The following is a 24,694-nucleotide window of genomic DNA, read 5'->3' as shown; positions in this document are numbered from 1 at the left end:
CTGAACAGTTATTAGCTTATCTAAGGCAAAAAAAAAAAAAAAAAAAAAGATGAACATTTGAAGACTTTGTGACGACGGTGTAGTCCATGGTCATGTGACCAGCAAGAGCACCCCACTCATCGCTATTTCAGCTCCCACACGAAAACGCCTCTGTTTTTGCAGTGCCGCGGCCCAGTCCCGCCGACAGCATGCAGGTGAGCGTTCTTGGGTGTGTGAATGTGTGTTGTCCAAGTATCGCAAGTTGTGGAGACTTCTGCAATGATATAATTTCACTAGGAAATTATTTAATCCAACAACAAGATGTGCCAGGAAAGGTACAGGACTACTATTGGATTTCAATGTATCCTAGACGATCAATCAGCATGGCTCCAAAGTGATCCTTTGCCTGTAGGGCATCGGCCCTGATTTAACTTTCAATTTCATCGGCGCATGCAGCACTGCATTACTGTATGAGGTTCAAGTATATGAAGGCGAGATCAAAGAGTTTTGGAGAAATACAGTAGCTGAAACACATATCTGAGCCTTAATTTGACCCAGATCATAGGCTGCCTTTTAAAATGTCTGTTTGACCCCATAATTTCAGCGGAAGGAAGATGTTTAAATTATTATAATCATGATTTTGCGGTCTACTCAGAAGCCTAAAAATGATCAGACTAAACACTAACATCTGACTTAATACAGGTGAGGCTGTTGCCATATGATTTGGGTTCACCAGTGGTTGGTTCAAATTTGTAGCAAAACTGTACTGGCAAAACTGGCAAGGAATTTGTAACTTTACCTGCTTTTGCTCTAAACCCTCAAAAGGCCTATGTATAATTTGGCTTTCCACTCGCCTGTCAAAGCTGTTAAGATCATTTTATGTAAATGGCTAACATGTGGTGCTGATGGGGGTCATTCTGGCTCATGGAGGAGAAATGGATTTGTGTCACCAATGAACACTAAATGCCATCCAGCATTGAATCAGTTGGCATTATAATCTTTTAGCACTAGATAATTTGTCAAAGATGTGTTTCTCTCTTTCTTTTTTTTCTTCAAAACTAAATTAGTATGCATTTGAAAGATCTTTGTTCCTGAGAGGTGATTCTGTTGTTGCATATCTGCAGAGTTTTTATCCATTTACGCTCCACAGGCAGAGAAACATAAGTGCAAATGAATGACCAACTTTTCACTACCTTTAGAATCATTTAGCTCAGCAAACATCCTCTTATCTAAAGTTTAGATAAAACGATGTCTGCTGAGCTCAATGGTTGTCTAACAAAAGGAAGCCATAAATATATGCTCCTACAGTTAGACTTTAAGATGGTGAAAGGTACATTTATATGGAAAATCACTTATTTCACCTAGTGTTTAGAAAGGTCTCTTAGTGGATTCCGGACTTCCTACTCCTGTCTCTAGATGCATGACATTTTTCAGACTAGATGGTCATTTTTTTAAAATAAAACGGTTGATTGGTGTCCCATGGTTTTGTTCCTATTCAGTTTTGTGGATTGAAGATTTTCTAATTGAGTTTCTGTTTATCTAAGAGTGAGGAAATAAGAGCGTTTTGTCATGTAAACATGTGGGAAACATTGTCCCTTAGTAGTAGTGCTTGAAATTAACTTTTAATCCAAAAAAAAGAGCTTGACTTTTTCATTGTTAATATCGCAATGGATCATAATTAATCGTGGCAGGCTCGGGAAGAACATGCTAAATCCATATCGGGAGGACGGAGCAAGGTGGCTTACCAATGCTCTACCAAGCCGCCCAAAATAAATTAGAATGGTTTAAAAACTAGGCCTGGAACCGTTTTTCCTTCTGAAGGTAGACCATTTGAAAACTAGTGCACAATACAGGGGTGTCAAAGTGATTTAAGATTGCGGGCCTCATGATGGAAAATCAATTCTCAAGTGGGTCAGACCAATAAAACCATGGAATATACTGTATTTATATAAGTTTAAAACAACAAGTTCATTTTTTTTCATTAATACTGTCCAAAACAAAACAATGTAGTATATTGCCACTTTTAGTCATAAAATAGTAACTTTACTATTAATCATAAAACATTTCAAGTATTTCATTCATTAAAAAATTCAGCTATTTCAATGACATTAAAAAATCACATTGCAAAATTATTTCGCTGGCCAGATTAAACCCATTTGTGACCAGAACTGGCCCGCAGTCCGTATGTTTGAAATCAGTGATCCACAGGCGATATCTGACAACACAAGCTTCCTCAAAATTATCCTTGATATAGAGCCAACAGACCATATTCTGCATTATGTTTCATGCTGATGAAACTCACGTGAATCAAAAATGGTTGTAAATTGTCAAGTTTTGTTGAATAAAAGAGAGGAATAATTTGATGTAAAAAAAAAAAAAAAAAAGGGATGCAGGTTGATTTGAAAGTATGCGTCCCTGTCAAAAATGATGCGTTTGGGACGGAGAGACACAGGCAAACATGAGCACTGCTAATAGTGGAGCGAGGCATAGGATGATACCAGATTCTGACGGTATGAAAAACCTAAGCAAAAATATCACAGCATCACGGTGATGCAGTATTGAAATTACAGCTCTAAAATATACAATTTAAAAATCTCAGCAAATTTTCTACATTGTATAAAATGTTTTATATTTTAAGAAAAAATATAAAACAGATTTTCTTTACAATAGCGAGCATTTACCATGCTAAATTAAAATAAACATGTACAAATAAAAACAAACTATACATTAATTCTTTCTATTTTCTCATATCTAATTTAAACTGAAATATGGGCATGGTATGAAAAGTTTTGCAAGTAAAATCAAAAGGCATCTTTTCATCCACACACATCCAAGAGATGACAACCTGTTGCTGCTTGACTTTTTGTTCTTCCTCTGTGCTATTTTGGTATGTCCCAAAATCTTTTTGTGTAACGGTCATTCACAATTCCCCTTCCCCACTGCTTAGTCTCAGATGTGCAACTTTCTAAATGTGTTTTTTTGTTCTCTTGCCCTGGAATCTTGCTGCAAGCCCAAAAAAAAAAAAAAAAGCATTTTAAGCCCATTTGGAGACCAACCAAGAGTAACTAGAGGCATTAGAAACTGTCACTCTATTTATAAGCATGCAATGCATCCAAATGTCAAAATAACCCCAAATGCTTGCAATTTCTTTTTTTGTGTTACAAATTGCTTAGACAGAAATTGTCAATAGTCCATCAGTTATAATGCATGTGGAAACACGTAATGCATTAAGGGGAGGTTGGCGGCAGGCATCTGGATGAGACACTGTTAAATAAATGCGGCTATGTTTGGCCAGATAGATGGATTTTACACATCTGTACATAAGCAATGCTGTGATGATGAGCTTAGTGTCAAAAAAGGTCTAAATCTCCTCTTTACTAAACTGACTCATGATAAGATAGTATTAGCATATAACATGTGATGGAGTTCCGAATATGAAGCTTAATGTAAAAAACACAGTCCCACATCTTTTAGTGAAGAGTATGTACAGTTGAACTCCTTTACAATGACATTATATTTGCAGCCAATGACATTATTTAAGCAAGCACGACCCTCCGCGTGGAGTCCATGCAGAACAGATTTTACGCAACGCACGTCTTCGGGAAGTTCTTAACAAACGGAAAGCACGCCGGACGAACTATTACCTACAGAAGTTTGCCAGTAAAAAACATCTTTATGATTTTTCTGATCTAAATACTGTAAACAACTCCTGGCGAGCACCACGTTGGGGAGAGATATTGAGTCTGTTTAGATGCTTGAATCTACTAGGATTCTCTACCTCTGTTATATTACAGTAGTGATGGTCTCCGGCGCAGCACATGGTTCATGTGTCAATGATTACACTATATGATGCATTCTTCGGTGTGGAATGCACCCACACATTTACAATTTTCTGGCACTTTTGGCACATTTTTATCTACAGTTTTTTTTAATTTAATTTTTTTGTATTAGGATGAATATGAAAATACAAAACACCACTCCATTTAGTGGTTGATTTCTGTATGCAGTGTGCAAACGCAAATATACATAAATGACGCCATGATTAAATCTTTTTGAATGACTGAGTCCAACATATTCTTAGGACTCGCTCTGCATCAACAGCATAAGGCGCACTTCACTCTGAAGGATGCGTATCTTGAAAATGGCCTTTGTGATAATTCATTGGTATTTTGTACAAGGACTGTATGTAGTAATGCAGAGATGTTGTGTTATAGTTTATTTTAACAGCAAATCCATAAGGCATTAACATGTAATGTCTCTAATGTACTGTAGGTCCAATACATATGTCTCATTCATGTTTAGGTGGGACAAACAACTTATGTATTAACATATGGAATATAAAATATAATTACATTTTATACAGTGCAGATGGAATATAACAGTGGTCCATAATTTGTGGTTTCCAGACTGGTACTAGGCTGCGGCCCATTTGGTGTTGGACCACACAAAGAAATCGTCCCCCAAAAATTAAGCAGACATGCTAACAAACCCTGCACTGTAAATGACCTTTTGAAGGCCATCATTAATAGGGCAAGATTGTGAATTATGATACTGTATGTGACCAGCTGCGAGCTGTGATTGTATTTACTAAATCAGACATGGCCAAAATGTGCATGACTGCAGCTCATCAATCCAGCTTTTCCTTACAACTGCAAGTTGCAAGTTGAAGGAAACAGAATTGGCTGATAAGTGAAAAAGGATGCAGTGCACAGAAAGTAATGGTTAGCCTCGGTTAGTAAAATGTTCTGTTAATGTTCTGGGGCGGCGTGGCTCGTTGGTAGAGTGGTCGTCTCCCAGCCGACAGGCTGCAAGTTCGATCCCCTGACCATGTCAAAGCGTCCTTGAGCAAGGCGCTGAACCCCTAGTTGCTCCTGAGGCTGTGTCATCAATCGGTAAATGGCTAGTTGGCGTCAAGCGCTTTGAGTTCCAGAGGTTGAAAAGCGCTATATAAGTGAAACTCTAAGTCCATTTTAAAGAGATATATTTATATTTATTTATATTTATTTATATTTATATATTTATATTTGATCTCAGTACAAATGCCTAAAAAGTGGCCATTTAAAACCAATAATAGTAATTCAGCTGAGCCGCCCCTGCTCTCGGTTCAGTGAATGGTTTCCGCAAAAAGAATGTACTTGTCACACCAAGAAGGTTGAGGACCACTGTTCCTTTGTTTTCGCACGTAGGGTTGTCGTGGCAACATCAGTGAGCACTTATTTTGCGTCTTGTGCAAGTTGTACCGCGCAGTGCAGAAGGTCAAAGCGTACGACGTACGTTCATAAGGTACGACAAGAAGATTATGCTGGTTTGGTCAGGAAGAGCTCAGATTTCTAAGCACATGAAGATTGTTTTTTACCCTGAACAGAATTTTTGAGATCCAACAGGACCAGAACTCTTATCACCTGAGTTGAGGATGAACAAAGAGACTGTCATGGGGGGCTAACGACAGGTTTGCAATATCTTTACAATATCCCGGAGTAGACTGCGGTAGTGTTGATTTTTTCTTTGTGTCTCACATGATAACAGTCAATTAACAGTTTGGTAGGAAGTGCGAGCTGAGAGCTCCCCGTTCTCTCATTTACAGTAGGTAGCTTTACATACGCACTTTGTTATTCTAATGTAAAATTAAAATTTCATCATGCGATTCTGCTTTCTCTCCATTCTGTTTTTATTTATACAACTCCCTCATGCTTTTCCTACGTCTGCCCCTACCACTCTCCCACCTGACCCTGTGCTGCACGCAGGACATGCTTCACGACAGATATTCAATCGAATTTATTACCAAGCAATAGAATTCTTTCTGACTCACAAATGTGTCACCAAACTAATTCCCTTGATCCAGAAAACCAAGCCTTCCATTTTCCAACACGAGTCCTCACTCCATCTCCAACATGGCTACAGGGACAATAAGGCTTGCAAATGATATCCCTTCAATTTGCCGCTTGGGATTGGTGGTTACATTGCATTTTCAAAATTGAATTGGAATAACTGTCTGTGTGTGTCTGTTTCTATAGAAAATACTTGGTGTGAAGGCACCTTTTGAAAATTCTCCTGTTCACCTGACATTGCAATGTGCATTTTGAAAGAATGTTGAAAGGAATTTTTAGTGTGAGAGTAAAAAAAAAAAAAAAAAAAATGTAGCCACTGGCACAGATTAGTCCTTGCGAAATTAATGCAAAGTAAAATTTGACTGAAAGGCAAAACTCCCCCCCCCCACACACACACACACCTAGAAGCACACAAGTCCCCCCCCCCCCCCCCCCCACACACACACACACCACACACCATATCAATTTATAATGGAGCTCTGAGCTGTCTTTGTTCAGTAATTGAAAATGAAGAGGAGACAACCTTGGCAAGGTGTCAGCTGCACCTTACTGTGCTGAAGAAACCTTCGATTTTATTTAGTGTTGAGAAATATTGCTGTTTTAGCGCAGAAGGAATCATCGAAGCTGTGTGTTTCTTATGCTTGCCTGTCAATGGGAGTTGGCCTACCTCGAGTTTTTTAAGGTCTTCAGTGAGGTCTTGGATAAAAAAAAAAGAAAAAAATCATTAATTGCCAAGCTCCATCTCAAACCTGTCACAACTGGTTTTTCAGTTTGTTTTTGTGGGGGCAAGGGGGGAGTAGGGGGGTAAGAGGGGATGCAAGCCATGTGTGCAGCAATAATTAAAAAAAGGAAAGTGGAATACTCAAATTACTCAATTAACAAAGTTCAAAAGAGCAGACTAAAAAGCAACACAATGAATAATTCACCACAAACGGAAACTAATACAAGCTTAATGGACTATTACGTCCATGTGTCCACGTGTGTCTAATGTGAACAGAAGTAAAGAAAAAAAAGAAAAACCTATTTAGTAGATGTCACTAAAAAGACATGAAAAACATGAAGCATAACTAAACCTAATCAAAACAATCAACAAAAACGCCGGGGTGACGACTCCAATCACACTTGGTTCGTTTGTTTATAGGAAAGAGCAGTATTATTGACAATCCTTGTCCATGTGCATGCTCCCAATTATTCTACTATAGTGCACTTTGATTCCCTACTTATTATTCATGTCATACCTATGCCTAGCTATATCTCTACTATAAGGCTAATACATATGGGTACTAAAAAAAAAAAAAAAACAGGTTAGTATTGCCTGAGAATAACTAATGGTCATATCCCAGTTTGCCCACATCCATTACAGGAGAATCATATGCAGTTATAATGTGCTTCATGAAAATGCCCTTGCATTGAAGCGCAGAATATTTTTTTAGCAGACTACGGATGAATGAAAGAATGAGTACTCTTTGGATTTTTCACCAGTCAAATTTAGGACCCAAAAAGACAAACAACTCATCACATTTAAATTCACACATGAGGATAAAACGCCACAAATGAAAGCTGGAATTTCATGTCTGATCACTGCTACTGGGATGCAGAAATGCAAACATTTTTTAAGAGAATTGCCCAAAATGAGTGGGGATGCAGAGACAGGATTCACATACTGTATATGCCCACGTTAATGTAACAGTGGTAGAATATTGTAAATATGGGTGTGTATGTATGGTGCTTTGTTTGAAAAACATTTCGATTTTTCAGAAAATATAATAGAAAATTACCCAAATTCCGTTATAGTTGATCATGCTGCGCAGATTATCAAAAGTGTATGCAGTATACCCCTTTGTAAAAATTAAAAATACATTCTAAATGTAGATGACTACCCTGAAAATGATGATTAAAAAGTTGTTGCTTTTTTAAGTCAATCATGTGATTCTATAAAAAAAAAACACATAGTATTGAATCATATGTGGCGGCTTGGTGGCGCTGTCAATAGCACGTCCGCTTCACAGTTAAAGGTGGACTTTGCATGGGTTCTCTCCAGGCATAAAGGCTTCCTCCCAAACTCCAAACCATGCATGTCAGGTGTATTGGACATACTAAATTGTCCTAAGGTGTGATTGGGTGCATGAATGGTTGTTTGTCTCGGTGCACCCTGCAATTGGTTGGAAATCAGTTCAGGGTGTCCTCTACTGCCCGAAGACTGCTGGGATAGGCACCAGCAAGCCTGAGACCCTTTTGAGGATAAGCGGCTCTAGAAAATGGATGTATAATGTGTGCATATATGATGGAATATATGTGCATTTAATAATGAATTGTATCAACAGTAGACATTAGTTGGTGAAATATATTGTAGGGCGATGCATCAATGATGTAATGCTAATTAACATTTTTAGTTTCATTAGCACATGGTCAGCATGCATCAATAATTAAAACTGGGTTAATACACTTGAATGCATTTGTCTATTAAATTGCATGATTTACGAGGAAACTGAGTCTCTTTTAAAATCACATCACAAAAGTACTGAATGTCTGCAGCCTGAATCTTTTTCTTCTGAGCCACAACTTGTATCAAATAGTCTCTTTCACTTCACGTCAGCCAGCACCTTTTGTGCTTGTAACTGGAAGAAAGGGTGGCTAGGTACACAGTGAAAGAAACAAACTTTTCGTGACTAAGTACAGATTCTTGACCAGCGCTGCCAACTGTGGGGGATGAAACGCAGAGGCAGACCATGACAAACAAATATTTTCAGTTCCTCTCTCCTCTTCCTTCAATTAAAATGAGTATAGAGACAGTGTGACGAAGATAGCAAAGGTCTCAGAGATTGGCTTTGTGCCAGAGAAATAATTGCTCAACCACTAATGATGAGGCACTTCTCTCTAAATTAAGACTAGGAACCTAACGCTCTATCATCAATGTACGGTATTAAAAGTGGGATAAGATTTACTTGATATCTGTCGAGAAAAAACGACGGTATTCAAATTATACATCAATTTGCTTTTAGTAGTAGTTCATGATGGCAAGCATTTCTTGTAGTTGGACACCACATTTGTGGCCAGAGATTACAAATCCTTTACAAATTGATAATATTTTACGGCTAGCAATTTAGAGTAAACCTTCTGCTCACTCCAAGTTTCAACCAAGCATTTTTAATGCCTGACATGAGGAATTAAATGTCCTATCGCAGTGGAATCAAACTCATCAGTTGACCAATTGTTGCCCGCAGTGTGTTTTGCAACCTTTTATTTGCCATCAAAATTTAATGCCCCCTGAATTGTTTGCTTTGCTTGCCCTCTGTGTTTTGTGTTTTTGCTGTAGTTGTTTTTGTCATTGCTGATGATTTATCATGGCTCGGATTCATAGCAGCTTCTGGTAAACTGTAATTGAAAGTGACACCAAATGGAAGGAAATCATGTTCTGTCTCCAGGTCTCCAGGTTTCTTTCTTTTTTTTTTTCATTACTCATTGAGAACTACTCGATTAGAAACTATTCCATTAAAAAAAAAAGGTAGTAAAAATAAGTTTTTCCAAGACTGTGGCTCGTAACTAGTATAATCTCTTGGTTTTAGGTGTTCATATTTTAACCATTAAAGTGCAGTCAAGCATAGCGCATGCCCAGTCTGCTTGTCAAGAAGACGGTGATGAAGGAGAAAAACAGGAAGTTATTGACTTCATCGTAGCAAACAGGCAGCTCAAGTTTACGCATTAATATATTGGCATTGGAATATTGTTAAAGCGTTGTCTGTAAGTGACACTGTTACACACGTAATTTACATATAACATTATGTATGTGTGAACTAAATGGGACAGTTAGTTGATCTTAAACGGTAATCACTAGCATTGGTAAACACAAATGCTAAGTGCCTCGTATAGGGATATTTTGTTGGTGATTCACAATTAATTTTGTGTAGAAAAGAAGTTATATCCACTCACTTCCCGTCTGACCTCAGCAGATTATTAAAAAAGAAATGGGGGGTGGGGTTGATTGCTCCAGATTTTGATGGAAAAATACATAGGTTTTAAAAGACAGTGACAGCCCTAGAGTGATCGGTGTGCCTTTGAGACGAACAACTGGTTTGTGGGAGCCAGAATGATTTTGTAATTGTTGGGGATCAAACACTAGAGCACCTGTGACATAAACCTTGCATTAGGTGGTGGTGTAAGACATTTGTTAAATCATTTTAATCGAAATGGTTTATGCTTTTATTGACAGACAGAGTCATAGTGTTTTATTGCTTTTATGAGGCCTGGTATCCATCCTAATAGGATGAATTGTATGTCTGCATTTTGTATTTTGGAATCACTCAGCAGTAGACGCAAACAAACCAATCTGAGGCCCTGCATAACATATTCACTCATAGGCTTTTATGTCTTTCAAGGGCAGTGGAGCCAGACAGCAATGCATTCTTCAGAATAATATGTCCAATTCTGTGTCACTGCTGAATGTGATCCCCCAGATGGAAAGCGGCCAGGAATACGATTCCCAATTTATAGTGCACTTTTGTCAGAATCAAATAGAACTGGATGTAGGGGCTGAATATGAAAATGTAGTTTCCTATTCTTTCTGAAATAAGGTTAGGAGCAGACATTTTAACAATCCACCCAAACAATGTAATTCATTTTAAATTAACTTTGGAAAATTGCAACGGTCGGTCTAATAGACGTTAAAGTCATTTGGAATTGTCATGAGGTACTTGTGTACCATGTGCGTATCCAGTATTTTCCTCATTTTACTTATTTTTTAGTATTTTTCTTGATTTTAATGATGCAAGCAATTGATAGCCTGACAACAGACTAAGGAGCACAAGTCTAACAAAAAACGAAGACCAGTCACAAAAGCAACGGATAAAGAGATGTAATGAGGCATGCTCATTTGCATTAGGTCCAAAATGTCCTTTTGGGATTTTGCTTAATGGCTCCAATGTGTTCCGCATTAATGTTGTTTCTTGCCTCATTAATTGTCATTGTCATGGTAGTGAGGATATGACATGCACATAATATATTTAGCAATATTCAGAAAACACTTGATTTGAAATGTGCAATGGAGTCATATAACTTGTATTTGACAAATGCAAACCCAAGCTTATCATTCTCATCCTTGGATGCGTCAAAACACATGGGAAACCCCTTTTATCACAAAAATGCAGTCAATGCAGTTTTGTCTTTGCTAAGGACAAGTTTTGACACAGGTTATGGTCTTTGTTTCCTGTCTGTTTTTGCTGGTATAAAAGTGATAACACTTTTTCTGAAATTTCCTATATTGGACAGTTTATGCAAATTGTTGACCTTTGAAAACTTCTTGCTCTTTTTGACGATGCAATGCTAATGAGTAAACAAACAAACAGCTTTGGGAATTTCCTGAAAAGTGATGATTTTGAAGGTACAATGATTCTGCCAGCAGTGGATCATTGGCTGGATCAATACTCTGACAAGATTCAGCGTGCCATTTCCTATCACAGTTAGCAGCCACGAAAATAAATTGTGTCCAATTGGCTCACATTCACAACGATTGGAATGATAGTAGTTAAATTCCTAATTAGCAAACATTTGAGGTGCCTTATGTTTAGACACGTCGCCAAGGATGTGTGCGCGGCTTCAAACAGTATATGAACGTTTTTTTTGTTTTGTTTTTTTTCTAGCGAAGCTACGAGACAAATAGCCCTTTCCAGGTGATTGAGCATGTCATCGTAATAAGGCTGGAAGCGCTTAGACTGACATGGCAAACCTCAACAGGGAGGAGGCAAAGTGCATTCAAATGAGTTGTGTTGGCTAGCAGCTGGTGTCTGCAGCTGACACTCTTGTTTTTCTAGCCTTCACTTCAGACTCCTCTGCCCGCTCGTGTGCGATGAAATGAGGTGTGTACGCGAGGTAGAAATATTGACAAGCTTGTCAACTAGGAGAGGGATTTGAACAGACTGACGCTGAGGAGATGATACTGTCAGGGTTATACCGGCTCACTTAGCACACAACTTTACAACCCCCTCAGGGATGATGAATTTGCATGCCAATGGACGCTGCCTGCTTGAGTAGCTTGGAAACAGTAAAAGTTTCCAAGGAAAATACGTTTCTGGAGCGGTGCGAGATTAGTCCACATTATGTGCCCGTCTGGGCCAGGAAGCTTTTTAGGTGCTTTGAATTAATCAGGAGCCCAATTACCTGAGCGCCAATGCTCTGTTAGAGGAAGCATTTTTTGTTTGTTTGTTTTGTATTTTTTAATGTTCTGGGAAAGTGTTTTTTTCTGGCTGTTAGTCCTAGATCTCTGAATAGAAATTTACTGGAACATTTTTTGCATCTAATTTCTCTCAAATATAACATGAAAAGATTTGACTTTACCAGTAGTGTTTAGAATGACTTAAATGTTATTCCTGCCACAAATTAATCCTTTTGGTTGTGGCAGAGTGTTCATTGCTTCCGCCGTGCCTCACAGGAAGAAAGATTCTGTAATTGAAACTCCGCAATCGACTGCCTGTGTGAAATGTGCATGTTTGGCTCAAGACACTCCAGCTTCTACCTCGAGCCCAAAACATGCAGGTTTAAGTTACTTGAACAGCAAAGATAAGGAATGATAAATAATAATAATTCTGCTATTGATTAATTAATAATTCTGTTGCCTACCCCAGTTGACTATGGGCTGTAGGTGGGGGACACCCTGAACTGGTTGCCAGCCAATCGCCGGGCACACAGAAAGAAACAACCATTCACACACCCAATCACACCTAAGGACATTTAAGTGTGTCCAGTAGAGAGAACCCACATAGAGAGAACATGCATACTCCACACAGGATGGCCAGAGGCAGATGACTTTGAACTCGGGTCCCTGAACTGTGAGGTGGCTGTGCTAACCATTGTGTTACGAGCCACTCTCATTCAATTTCAAGGGGCTATTTTTACTTTTTTAAAGACTAAAGTGCTAAAATAATGAATCACTTTCGGTTAGATACTAAATGAATATATTTATTTATGTATCAAGTATTTTTTTGGAAAAAGTTATAAATAAAGACCTGCAAATGAATCTCTGAAAAGTGTAAAAATACAGAATGTCTTTGGGATTAAATGGTGAATTGATGATGGAAGAAATAGTTATCTGCAGCTCTATCGTCAGATCATGATGCTGTAATGCTGACAAGTATCCGTTCTTAACAGAACTGTTAATGTAACTTCTGTAGGTTTTTATCACCGTGTTTATTATCTCTTGAATGCTTTACAAGCAATTGGCCATGACTGCTTTTTATTTCTTATTCCCTTTTCAATGGTGCAATAATTTATGCACCACTCTTACGTTCTACAGGGCCAGCAGGTGCAGTCAAGGTTCAGTGGCCTATGGCAGGGACCACATGATTTCATGACTCAGGTGTGCCATACCTAGCTTACCTGCCACTTGCATGTGTCAGAGGCCAGGCCTCATCAATTCTCTTTATTCTGCTGCATCTTGAAGCGGGGATGTACCTTTAGAGGCCTCTTCTCAGGTATCTGCACTGGCGTTTATGTTGACAGGACAGAGGTGAAGTGGGACTGCGGAGTTGCTGCATAGAGATGAAACGGCGGTGGCAGGATGAAATGCCAGATTGTTGGCAAGATGCCTTGCAGGGCTGCTGACAAACAATGCCTGCATGCATACAGAGAGAAACACGAGGGGAGTACAACTCAATAAAGATACACAGGTGCTGTGGACACCAACACTGGTTATCTTGGTCATTTTAGAAGTATTACATGCTTGTTTTATCATTATTTGCAGTCCAAAATACTCCAGGTGAAAGTAATTGTGTTGAACTTCATGGTATTTGATCTCTTTGTTGTTGTTTTTTAACGGTTCAGTATGTCTGCCCCTTAAGTACTTGTACTGAGTTGAATTAAACAATTGTAGCATTCATAGTCAAATTGTGAATTTAGTTAACTGATTTTGACCGTCTTCTATGATTCAATGTTCAGCAATACTTGCCCAGAGTGGGATTCGTTATCAATTCTGGATCTTATCTTGCAAAGTTTTAATAATGTATAAGATTCAACAGTATATCAGTCTAAAATAACTGACCCTTCCCTCCAACATCAATATTCAGATTGTAGACTATTCATATTGTCTTACCAAAATCTAAATTACAACTGGATCTGCAAACAACCTCATGATTAGTGTGCATTTGAACAAGCATGAGTACATAAAATAGTAGTGTTATGAATGGATTTTTAAAAAAAGACAGTAATTAAGATCTGTTATCAATTCATCCCTTTATTATCACTTGAAATGTTCAGTGAAAAGCCATAAAGCGTTTGTTTGTTTTTTCCAAACATACAATGTAGTATTGTGGCCCACTCTGTGAAAAAGGGTTTGCATGTCCTAGTGGTCTTAGGAGCTAGGTTGTCTGGGGCTTTATGCCCCTGGTAGGGTCTCCCATGACAAACAGGTGATAGGTGAGTCTTCTGTCAGAAGGAGAATAATTGGAAGCGCTGGGTGTTTTTGAATTCAGTTTGGCAAAGAGTTTTTGCGACTCGCTGATTTAGTGTCTTTGTTACTATGGATAGCTATGGCGGCAGTCGCAGCTGGATGCACTGCCTTCATATGATAGGCTGAACTTGAGCTGCTTCTATTCATAAAGAATGGGCATCACTCTACATTTATCACCTTTATCCAACTAAATGCTTTGGAGCATTTTTCTAAAGTTCAATTTGCCATTCATTGGACCGGCAAATCTCACATGCTCCTCCATTTTCATGTCTTGCTTCTGCTTTCCGAACTTGCCCTCCTACTCAAAACAGGAGGCTATCAGTTTATGCTAAACACAATGACTGACATCAGTGTCCAGCACAGATGTCGTCAGTAAAGAGAAAACAGTCAGTGATTAAACACACTGATTTATCTAATGTACAGTAATGTATTGTAATTAATTGTTCTCTGTTATTTTGATGCCCCTAAAAATAGGCAAGTGTGATGACACATAATAATACTTGTGACTGCTTAATGTGCAGACTTTTAATACAATATAGCTCAGATGGTTGGTGGAGGTTTCCCGGAGGATTTTGACACGACATTTTGGCCTGATTTCATGATTCCACCTAAAACGGGGTCATGACCCAGTGCCCCTGTTCCTGCCCAACAACTTATTTGATCTGATAGAGTATCTTATTGTATTGTCACCTTCTATCCATTGTAATAAATGTTATCAAGAAATGTTGAGAATATTGAATTGTAATTATCTACATTGCCTGCAAATATTACAAGAACCTGGGGTTTAGGAATTTCACTACGGGTATTTTTCTGTAACGAGGCATTCCCCTGCGGTCCTCGTCTATGAATTCCTACCATGGAACTCTGTTTAATATTGCATTTGTTTTATCAGAGTTAAGCAGTATAATTAATCACCTTCAGGGTGTGCCATGTTTTATTAAAATTGTTTTCAGCCAAAGACTGGACGTGACGTCAGAAATACGTAGCAGCATTGCCTTGTTCGCTGCATATCTGAGTAACTTTGTTTTGTCAAAAATGGATCAAGAACAAATGCAGTGTCAGGCTGTCAACATCAAAGCTGAACATACACATTCATTTCTCCTATTACATTGGCCTTTAGAAGTTGTCCAATTGCTGTTGTGAGCCAACCAGGCCTTTGCAGCGTGCAGTGGCCAAGGGGCAGAGCTACTCCTCGTTAGCCAATACTCAGAATGGCTGATGATACACATCGTCATATTCCTGAGAATTCACACACACTCAAGAGTCAAAAAACAAAAATGGTGGCTTATATAGGTCAGCAGATGTGATGTTTTAATTTGTTGTTTGTTTTCCAACACTTTAAAAGGGCAATAAAATATATGTAAAAGCTACACCTTTGAGTGAAAATTGCTTTCAGACTCAAGAGAATTGTGTAATTAAATTTAGTCGATTATGAGGGCGCTAGAGTTTTGGTTGTAATTGTTGTCTCCCCCCCTGAGAATTCTGAGCACACATCCACAACTGCTACGTATGACCATAATAGGATACTCTCTGAGGGTTTCACTGTGAAAACTATCAATTTTAGTGCATATGTGTAAAAGTTAGAGAATGCAGTTGTCCAATTTGAACACTGAGCATTACTGAGATGGATTATTTTGTTGGGGGAGAAGCTACAAAGCTGTGGCATGCAAAACCAATATTGTCCAACAGACATAATAATCATGTAATGAGATGACAACAATTAAATCCAGTTAAGTAAATATACAGGCATTTAGCAGCATGTGGTGAACAAATTGTTATAAAACCTAATGGAGCAAACAAACAAACAAACAAACAAATCAGTAATCACTTGGATTGAAATATGCAAATGCTATCTAGTTAAAATGTTAATCAGCTAATTAGGTTTTACTTCCATAATTGTCTTTGTTAATATTACTGAAACATAGTTTTATATTTTTGTTTTTTAATGTTCTTTTTTTACAGTAATTTCCTTCTTCATTACAATCAGCATATTTTTGCAATACAGTGTATTGCTTTTTCATCACCTCCTCTGCAACGTTGTTCTAAGTTCCAGTTAAAATGGCATTACAAACCGGTTTCCAAAATTAAATTTATAGCGGTTAGGAGAAAGTGATGACACCATATCGATCCATTTGCACAAGTGATAAATACACATTTCTACCAACCCATTTTTTGTTAGGGTTTAAATTAGCCTTCTAATTGCACCTACAGAATGATCAATGTTCAGGGATCTGTGAAGTCTAGTTCACTTTAGGCACTTGAAAGCATGCATCATTAGCAACAATAAAATGAAGACTCTAGAACTTAAAACAAAATCTCTCAGCTATCTACGGTAAGTGACAAATCAAGGAATCATAGTAACAATGAAGTTGGTATAAGAAATAATGCCTACAAAAACGAGCTCTGATGTTGATGTCAAAATGATCTGAACTCTAGTCAATGGATGAGCTCATTGCAACACAGTCTGGCATTAAATTCTTCCTATGTGAGAGGATACACTTAGGGTAATTGAGCCAATGGCTTACAAGAGTGCATGGTAAATGTTACAGCTGGTAGAAATCAATATTACCTCAGTAGTGCATTTAACATCAAATTAGAACAAACCAATAGGTTTGATGCAGTATATGTTAATACACTAAAGAAAAGTAGAGGCCCAATGATTGTCCGCGGTGATGTTAATGCAATTAGTATGATGATAGTACATGCAAGAAATAATTACATGTCTAACGGTAGGACACATCATTTATATTGATATATCGCTGCATCATTATCCCTCACTGTTATGGAGTGCATGCTCGTAAGAGATATATTATGCACCAGCGTGATGTAGTGGAATTATTGTCATCCAATATCCAAGTATGCACACTTAATTATAAATGGTATCCGTTAATATAAAATGCATTTCAGGGTTCTCTTTCTTGTACTGTCAACACTACAATTAGATTTTGACAGGAAACTCTGCTTGTGACCTTGGCAACTCATCCATCCAAAAGAAAGAAAACTCTGTTCATGAGAGCGCACTGGATACAACAATTGGATGCAATGCATTAATGTATATCCGATAGCCGTGACTAAACTACCCGTGTTCATCAGGTTATCATTTAAAGTCAGACTAATTCAAGATAAAAAGGATCAATCATTCACAACTAGAGGCAAACACATTGGAAGTGTATTGCTGGGAATGCCATTTAATATATGTTAACGACAATTTATTTTTTTATTTGAAATGACGTTTAACTACAAACAATGATAATGTGCCAGGCTTAATACTACTGCAGTAATACTACTGCTGGTCCACATCAAGCTATTCAACTAAAAGTATAACTTCATTTCACAATGGAAAATAGTTCTTTTAAATTCAAGAGTTTTAATGTCACATGCAAATGCACAGTACAATTAGTACACACGCTTATGACTTATTCACCTTGAACGTGATTTGAGCACAGTAACTCATGTGGAACGGTAATTTGGCAACATAAACACACGCCAAGATAACCCTGACAAGGACCTGCCACTAAAAAACAAGATTCATAGAATACCTGTGGATGCCTGAGACTGACTGTGATTTATTTTAATTTGTGGAAAAGCTGAACTTAGAGAGAAGGGACTGTGATTGAGATAAATGAGCAGTTGATTCATCCCTATTGTGAAGATTTTAATGCTGTGGTGTCCCACAAGGGAGAAACATTCACCAGGGACCTGTAACAAAAAGGGAGCGGGTGCATTGTCACATGTTCCTTGGTTCATAGAGATTTTTGTTGTTGTTGTGGAGAGAAAGGAGAGATGCCTCGTCTTCATCTTTTCATGGTGTCAATGCCTTTTATGAATTGCTTCATTGTTTGCAAAAAATTCAGTATGATACCTTTTGATTATGATCTTTTTTTTTCCTAATAACACCAACATTAGCATTTAAGCTACCTTGCTGGATTATACAGCATTTGCCACATAAATTACTCTGTTTAATGGTTATTTTCATGTTGTTTGCAGGGGGTGTGTGTAATGACTTGCAGAGAAATGCGCACATGTATGCACATAGTAAAAGCTCTTTCCACGATTGTAAAAATGTCCCTTTGCTGTGACACAGAGCACTGCTTTTGACAAGTATCATATTCAGGGTGACCAGGATGCCGTGTCACAAAAATGAATTACATTTATAACAACTTAAGAAAAACACCAGGTTGCCCGAATGCGGTGATTACATTGGTGAGACATAACGTGATGACCTCTATTGCTGAACATCTGCCGGTGCTTGTTCACCCCAAAAGACGCACTTACACACAGCCTGCCTGCGTGGAATTGTTCTAACCTGCATGATGTATTAGCCGTCTGCCAAACCTAGAACAATTGCAAAAGCATGCATAAAATGATCACTCCCTCATCTCACATGTTTCTGTGCAAGAGACTCAGGGTGCTTGCTTATTGACAGCTCTGTTCTATTTTGGTCTTTCTGCATCGACGAGCAACTCAAAACATTTGTTAACTAAGATCATTCATTCTAAAGGAGACCATTTCGGGTGGTTAATGTTGGAAATGTGTTGATACAATTAGAAGTTGGAAGAAAAAATGAGTTGCATTCAGTATTGCGTTTAAGTCCCAGGATACACCTTTTTTTTTTTCTCTTTTCAAGTGTTCTTGCAACAAATGTAAACACTTATCTGGCATCTGTTCCCTTCAAGGGTTTGTGAATGGTATGGCTATAAATGAATTTAGCACAAACGTAATGTGACACCATAGCATGTGCAACACACAATGTTAAGAGAACAATAATACAGCGTTGAACAAAGGACACTTAAATATATTCAGGATTTAGCATTCTTTCTTCTTGGTATGTGACTATTTTGTCAGGTGCCATGTTCGGTGTTTTCCCGCATTCCATTACCTTTAGATTTTAACAGCTCTTTCCTTGTGGTTGCAGATCAGTCCTGTATTTTTCTACTCATAAAATTCCTTTACATTGGAAATAGGAACCATGTCACATTTCTTTGTTTAAGGCAGTCATATATTAATTATTCACAAGTTTAGAATTGTAGTGTCTGTATTCTGGCAGCCAAATTTGGAGGCATTTGGAAGTTCACACCCCTAAAAAGTGTACTTTGCACGGTACAAAGATGCCAAAAGGTGTCATGTTGTCAATATAAAAATAGCTTGTGGTTATTCATCTTTTGACCCGCATCCCCTGATAACGAGTACATCTCACTATGTGGGATGCTCTTATCAGAGGTTCACATATAATTAATTCTGATATCTCAAGCTGCCTTTCATAAAGCTTAAGTTACAGCGAAGCTTCTCTTGCTGCAGCAGCAGGAAGTGCTGCCAACAGTGAGACAACCCTCAGGAGAGTGCACTGACATCCCTCCAATCCACTTACAAAAGTACACAGTGAGGCTTAGCTTATTAGCATAAACAGAACCTCTTTGACAGTAATTCTCCTGAGACTGTGCTCCTCACTCTAACTATGCTTATTAGAAAATTGAGCTGTTTTGTTGTTAAAAACAATTGTACTTGTAAAATGTAAAATTCTCCGTATTTTTGCTTTACAGACTTTTGCGGGTGTCCGACAGGAAGGGCACCGTGAGAGCTGTGTCCCCGGCTTCCAGGTCAAGCAATACCAGGTGTCGTATAGGCAAACGTTCCAGAAAGGCAAGCCGCTTCTACAAGGTCAGTAAAATGAATGCTGCATTCCAAAATGTCTGCATCGTACCGACAAACAATATGATCATTATTATGTCTCAGATTTGAAGAGTCTAATCGAGTGGATACTTAGAGCTTAGATGTGATTAAGAAAGCCCTATCAGTATGCGAACTATAACCTTGCTGCAATTACGATTCCAGAGAACATTCTTTTTGAGGATAACATTACATGACAATGCACGATATAACCTGTGGCTGTAAATATATCATCTCAATTGCAGATTTTTCTCACAGTGCAATGCCATGTAAGCGTGTGGGTGACTAATGATGTCCATGTTCATACAATTATCATTGCTGAATATCCATAGACATTCATCACAAACATCACCAGTACGGAGTAATCAAAAGGAGAGAGATGTGTAAGATTACTGGTATGTAACACACTGAGTAAACTGTTGCTTGCGTAACCTGTTCACTTTTCCTCTGTTATGTCTTGGGTTATAATAATGATCGAATTTGGTCTCACAGTTTCTTTACTCCATGGTCGCATGAATCTTGGCATCTGTGTGCATACAAACAATCTCCTAAAGGTCAGAAATAAAATGAATAGGATGTCAGCTAATCAGCTTTAACACTATTAGCTGAGTCTGTCAATGGACAGAAGCTACCAAACATCACCTAGCGACCACAGCACAAGCCCAAAATCATAGAAACTACCTTTAACAGTGGATTAATCAACATAGAACAAAATACTGTACCTTTGAGTTGTATTACTGTAATCATAATGGCTAATGGAGAGCTGTCCATAACATCTACCGTGCATGTTTTAGGAATGTAGGAGGAAGCCGAAGTGCCCACGGGCATGGGAGAACATGCAAACTCCACGTAGGGAGTTTGGAATTGAACTCAAGACTCTGGACTGTGATGCCAACGTGCTAACCACTCTGCCGTCTGCCTTGTTTTGGTGACATTAAATAGAAATGAATTAGAGCAAATATTTACAGATCACAGATTAGTTAACATTATCATAGTCACATTATTTATTTCTTGATAGCGGTATCATAAATATCTGCTAAATGTGTATGTTTATGTGTGAGATGGTGGGCATTTAAGACTGAAACTAAGATTATTTTTTTTACCTTTCACTCATTACAACAAACATTGATGTGGAAAGACTTGATAAACCTTATGAAGATAGCAAATATCATTTGTTCTAATATGCCCCTCGCCTGGATTCTATGATATCTCTCTGCAAGGCACAGTCAGCATTTGGATACTTAAAGCCCACCACACACCAAACAATGCTGTCTGGTAGACTTGGTTGTGATTCTTCTTAAGTGGGGATACCAGAGGGTCCACGCTCCTCAGTTTAGGTGCTGAGGTTTATTCAGGGGTGCTGGAGATGAGGACATATCAGGAAGTCAAATTCAGAAATTTCAAGAGGAGCAAGGTGATTCTCATCCAAGCCATGCAACAGTAGACCAGCAGGTTCCTTGAGGGTCCATGTGAGTTTGCCCACCAAGCCTGTGCTTTGTGGACATAGAGTAGGTGCTTGAGCATGCCCCATGTTCTTTGGGGAGTTCTGTGCTTCGTATGAGCAACCATATGCCTTCCTATGAACTCTTTGGCCTATGTACAACCGGTGTTTGTTGCAAGGTCAGAGTCACTCCTATTGAGGAATTGACTCCAGGGGGAGTATTTAGCCTCTTATCATAGAATAGATTCTGTTCAGTGCTATTATTGACTCTGTTTTCAAGTGGAGCTGAAGGGGTCCGGTTTTTTTTTTGCAGAGAATGGGGTTCTGTTATTTTTATCACGCTGTGCTTTGATTCTCATTGGAGACATTTGCAGTTGAGTGCAAGGTGGCTGGGAAGAGAATCATCACCTCCAAATCTGAGACCATGGTTCTTATTTGTAAACAGCTTCCGTGTCTTTTCTAGTTCGCTAAGTGAGCAGGTGTGTGAGTTGATAACTTTTGTGATGGTGCGTTCCAGTCTGATTTAACCAAGTCACGAGATGTTCTGGCCATTTCTATGTTGTTTTATTTCCGTAAAAATGACGGGTATATACAATGCGTTATCTTTTACGTTACATCTTTACGTGTCTATACGTGCCTCCTTTGTGCATGTGTATATGTCCAGCGGAATTTTAATTCCTGCTTTGGCATAATTAATTGCATCTAAATGCAAAGGATGTTTTCGACTTTTAATACTTTTATCTTGTCACAAGAATCCAGAATGGCCTCGGGCTTTTACAAGCACTTGTTTTTCTTTCAAGAAACATTTCCAACCTACACAGCAAAAAGCAATTCTTCCACATCCAATCTTTTTCACCCACCTTTTTTTAAACTTTATTTTGTTTGATTTTGGCCACTCAGTGAAGCGTTTTGTCATCTGGAGGCTCAGTGGAGCGTGTAGTAGGAGACAGAGCTCAGTTCTGCTTTAGTGGTCTGCCGTGGGACGACAGAGTGGTTCCATTACCTGGGATATGTTTCTGTCAGCAGAAACACCTCCCACTGTGGTGGTCTCTCTGCTCACAGGCTATGGACTGAACCATGCATTTGTTAGCACATGTATGAATGTACTGTATTGTGCATGCATCCACATGCCATCGGGATCGCACTGTGCCTTCATGTTTACATTTTTATTTTGTTGACAGACTATTGTTGACTGACAAGTTACAAACAACAAAAATACAAAACTCTAATTACCACGCAGCCGGGGAAATCCATCTTTCTAACCTCCTGTAAAATACCACCCATCTGATTTGAAACCAGTGGGGGGGGGGGGATCAGTGACACAACTCAACCTCACAAGACTGTGAGGTATGCCTTGACTATGAAGCACACACGATAGAGAATACCTTTTTGATTGTCATGGTGATCATTGTGGTCGGCAAATTGTGGTCACAGTCACAGTCATTCTAAAATGCAGCCACAAATGGACACCAAGGATCTCCATCTCAGCTGCGGCTCCTCAAATACATTCACAGCGTATTCATCCGACAGCCCAAGTAACATTCTATAAAATAGTAAGGTGTAATATCAACTCTAATTTGCAAGTGGTTGTACATGCACGCCAACATTTGTTGATCTTTAAATGCATCCAATAGTGCAGTACCACTTGCACTGAAACACTGGCATAGCATAAGGAAATTTCAATGACTTGGTTAACGTTTTTTTCTCCTTTAGTTATTGTGACTGAAGGGTTTAAAAGGCTAGCAGATATATTTATTTTTTTCTGCTAAAGGTCCCCATCTCTGGCTCCGTTTTTTTAATATATACACCATTTAAGCAGATCAACCAAGCTACACCGTGTAGTGTTTTTCCGTTTTTATCCAATCAGAATTCAGCTAACTTGCGTCGCCAGTCTGTATGAAATCAGCCAAAGCCTTCAGAATCAACAGTGCGGGCATCTGCGCTTTGTAAATGAACGAGCACTTTCAAATTAGCACTGAACCTTTGCTAAATGAAAACACTACACAATTGAGCAGGCTAGATGGTTTGCATCCTCCCTTGAACGATATCATATAAAATGCTCTGTGAAATTAGCATATGATAACATGTTAGCCACATTACCTGTGGTAATGCTGCAGGAGCAAAGTTATATTGGAAAGTGACAATTTGATTGGCCCCACACTGCAGGTGCCTGTTAAAGCAGACAACCAGAGATGGAAAAAAAAAAAAAAAATGGTTTCTAATGCACATTTCGCCACTGTGGAACAAAGGTTGACAAGTGAGGTATGTAAGACATTTAAAAGGGCTCAAAACTCTAATACTCTGGCTTTGTCATGTCATTTTCTTCAAGTTTCTATTTTTCAACATGTAGAAAAATGTTGTTTAACATGTTCATGTTGAATAAAAACCCCACTGCATCACAGTGTCAATTAAAATTAATGATGTCTGTTAAGGAACAATATCTATGCCAATGATTGTAGATACGTACAGTATGCTGAACATGCAATTGTGTAGGAAAATTGATGGTACAATTAAAACGCACACACGCACGCACGCGCACACACACACACACATCACATTACATTACTCTTAGATTAAATAAAAAAAAAAGAATAAATAAATAAATAAACAAATGAGTGTTTTTGCGTTTCATTCTAAATGTCAGCAGCTGCAGCCAAGCCTGGTGACACATGCAGATTTATGTAAATTCAGCTCAGCCCTTTGCCACCTACCATAGACCTCTCTATATAATTACAATCGGAGGCTGGGATACCTGTTGGTGCAAATCGAATCCCAAGGGCATCCATATTAGCTAATGGTCATGTACAACGATACAGCACATTTGCATACAATGTGCAAACATTCCCTCTTCCTCCGACTCACTTCTGGTGCTAGGTTACACTCCTGTAACTGTTACTGGCTTTTATTGCAGTGTTAGTGTGTAATTAATTAAAATAAAAACAAATAAAAACAATACTGTGTTGAACCATTGAAAAGTCATCAAAATTGTATTTGTATATAGCAAATCATGTCTTGACACAAAACTCTTACATCAAATTTCCTGTTAAAGCGATTTATTTGACATTAAATAAACACACACAAACAGTAAAACAAGCAAACTGTGGAAGATGATACCGAAGGAATGAATTACAAGCTCAATGGAAACGTTGTTGGTGTTCAGGCCAAAGAACCATTTTTGTCTAGGTAAATTTGTTGAAATGTCAAACCTCCTCAGACTTTAATGTTTCAAAATCTCAGAAGATGTTTTTACATGCTCAATATATTTCCCCTAAGGTATTGGTTTCTATAGACAAGCTGAATGAGCCAGAACTGGAAATGTGTTTTTTGTTGTTGTTGTTGTTG

At 38.4% G+C, this 24,694-nt stretch overlaps 1 protein-coding gene across 1 annotated transcript in view; it reads left to right on the top strand.

The window, feature by feature from the left end:
- The window catches only part of cdh13 (cadherin 13, H-cadherin (heart)), a 249,822-nt gene that overhangs the window by 53,164 nt on the left and 171,964 nt on the right, over positions 1-24,694 (top strand). Inside the window, exon 2 of the mRNA XM_088417738.1 lies at positions 19,785-19,902. Coding sequence (XP_088273864.1) covers positions 19,785-19,902 — 118 coding nt within the window. The remainder of the gene's footprint in view (positions 1-19,784; positions 19,903-24,694) is intronic.

The sequence above is a fragment of the Hippichthys cyanospilos genome, chromosome 6 (assembly GCF_059441005.1).
Source record: "Hippichthys cyanospilos isolate Australia breed blue-spotted pipefish chromosome 6, RoL_Hcya_1.0, whole genome shotgun sequence".
Lineage (NCBI taxonomy): Eukaryota > Metazoa > Chordata > Actinopteri > Syngnathiformes > Syngnathidae > Hippichthys > Hippichthys cyanospilos.
The sequence above is the reverse complement of the archived record's forward strand: the minus strand, read 5'-3'. Positions and strand labels throughout refer to the sequence as shown.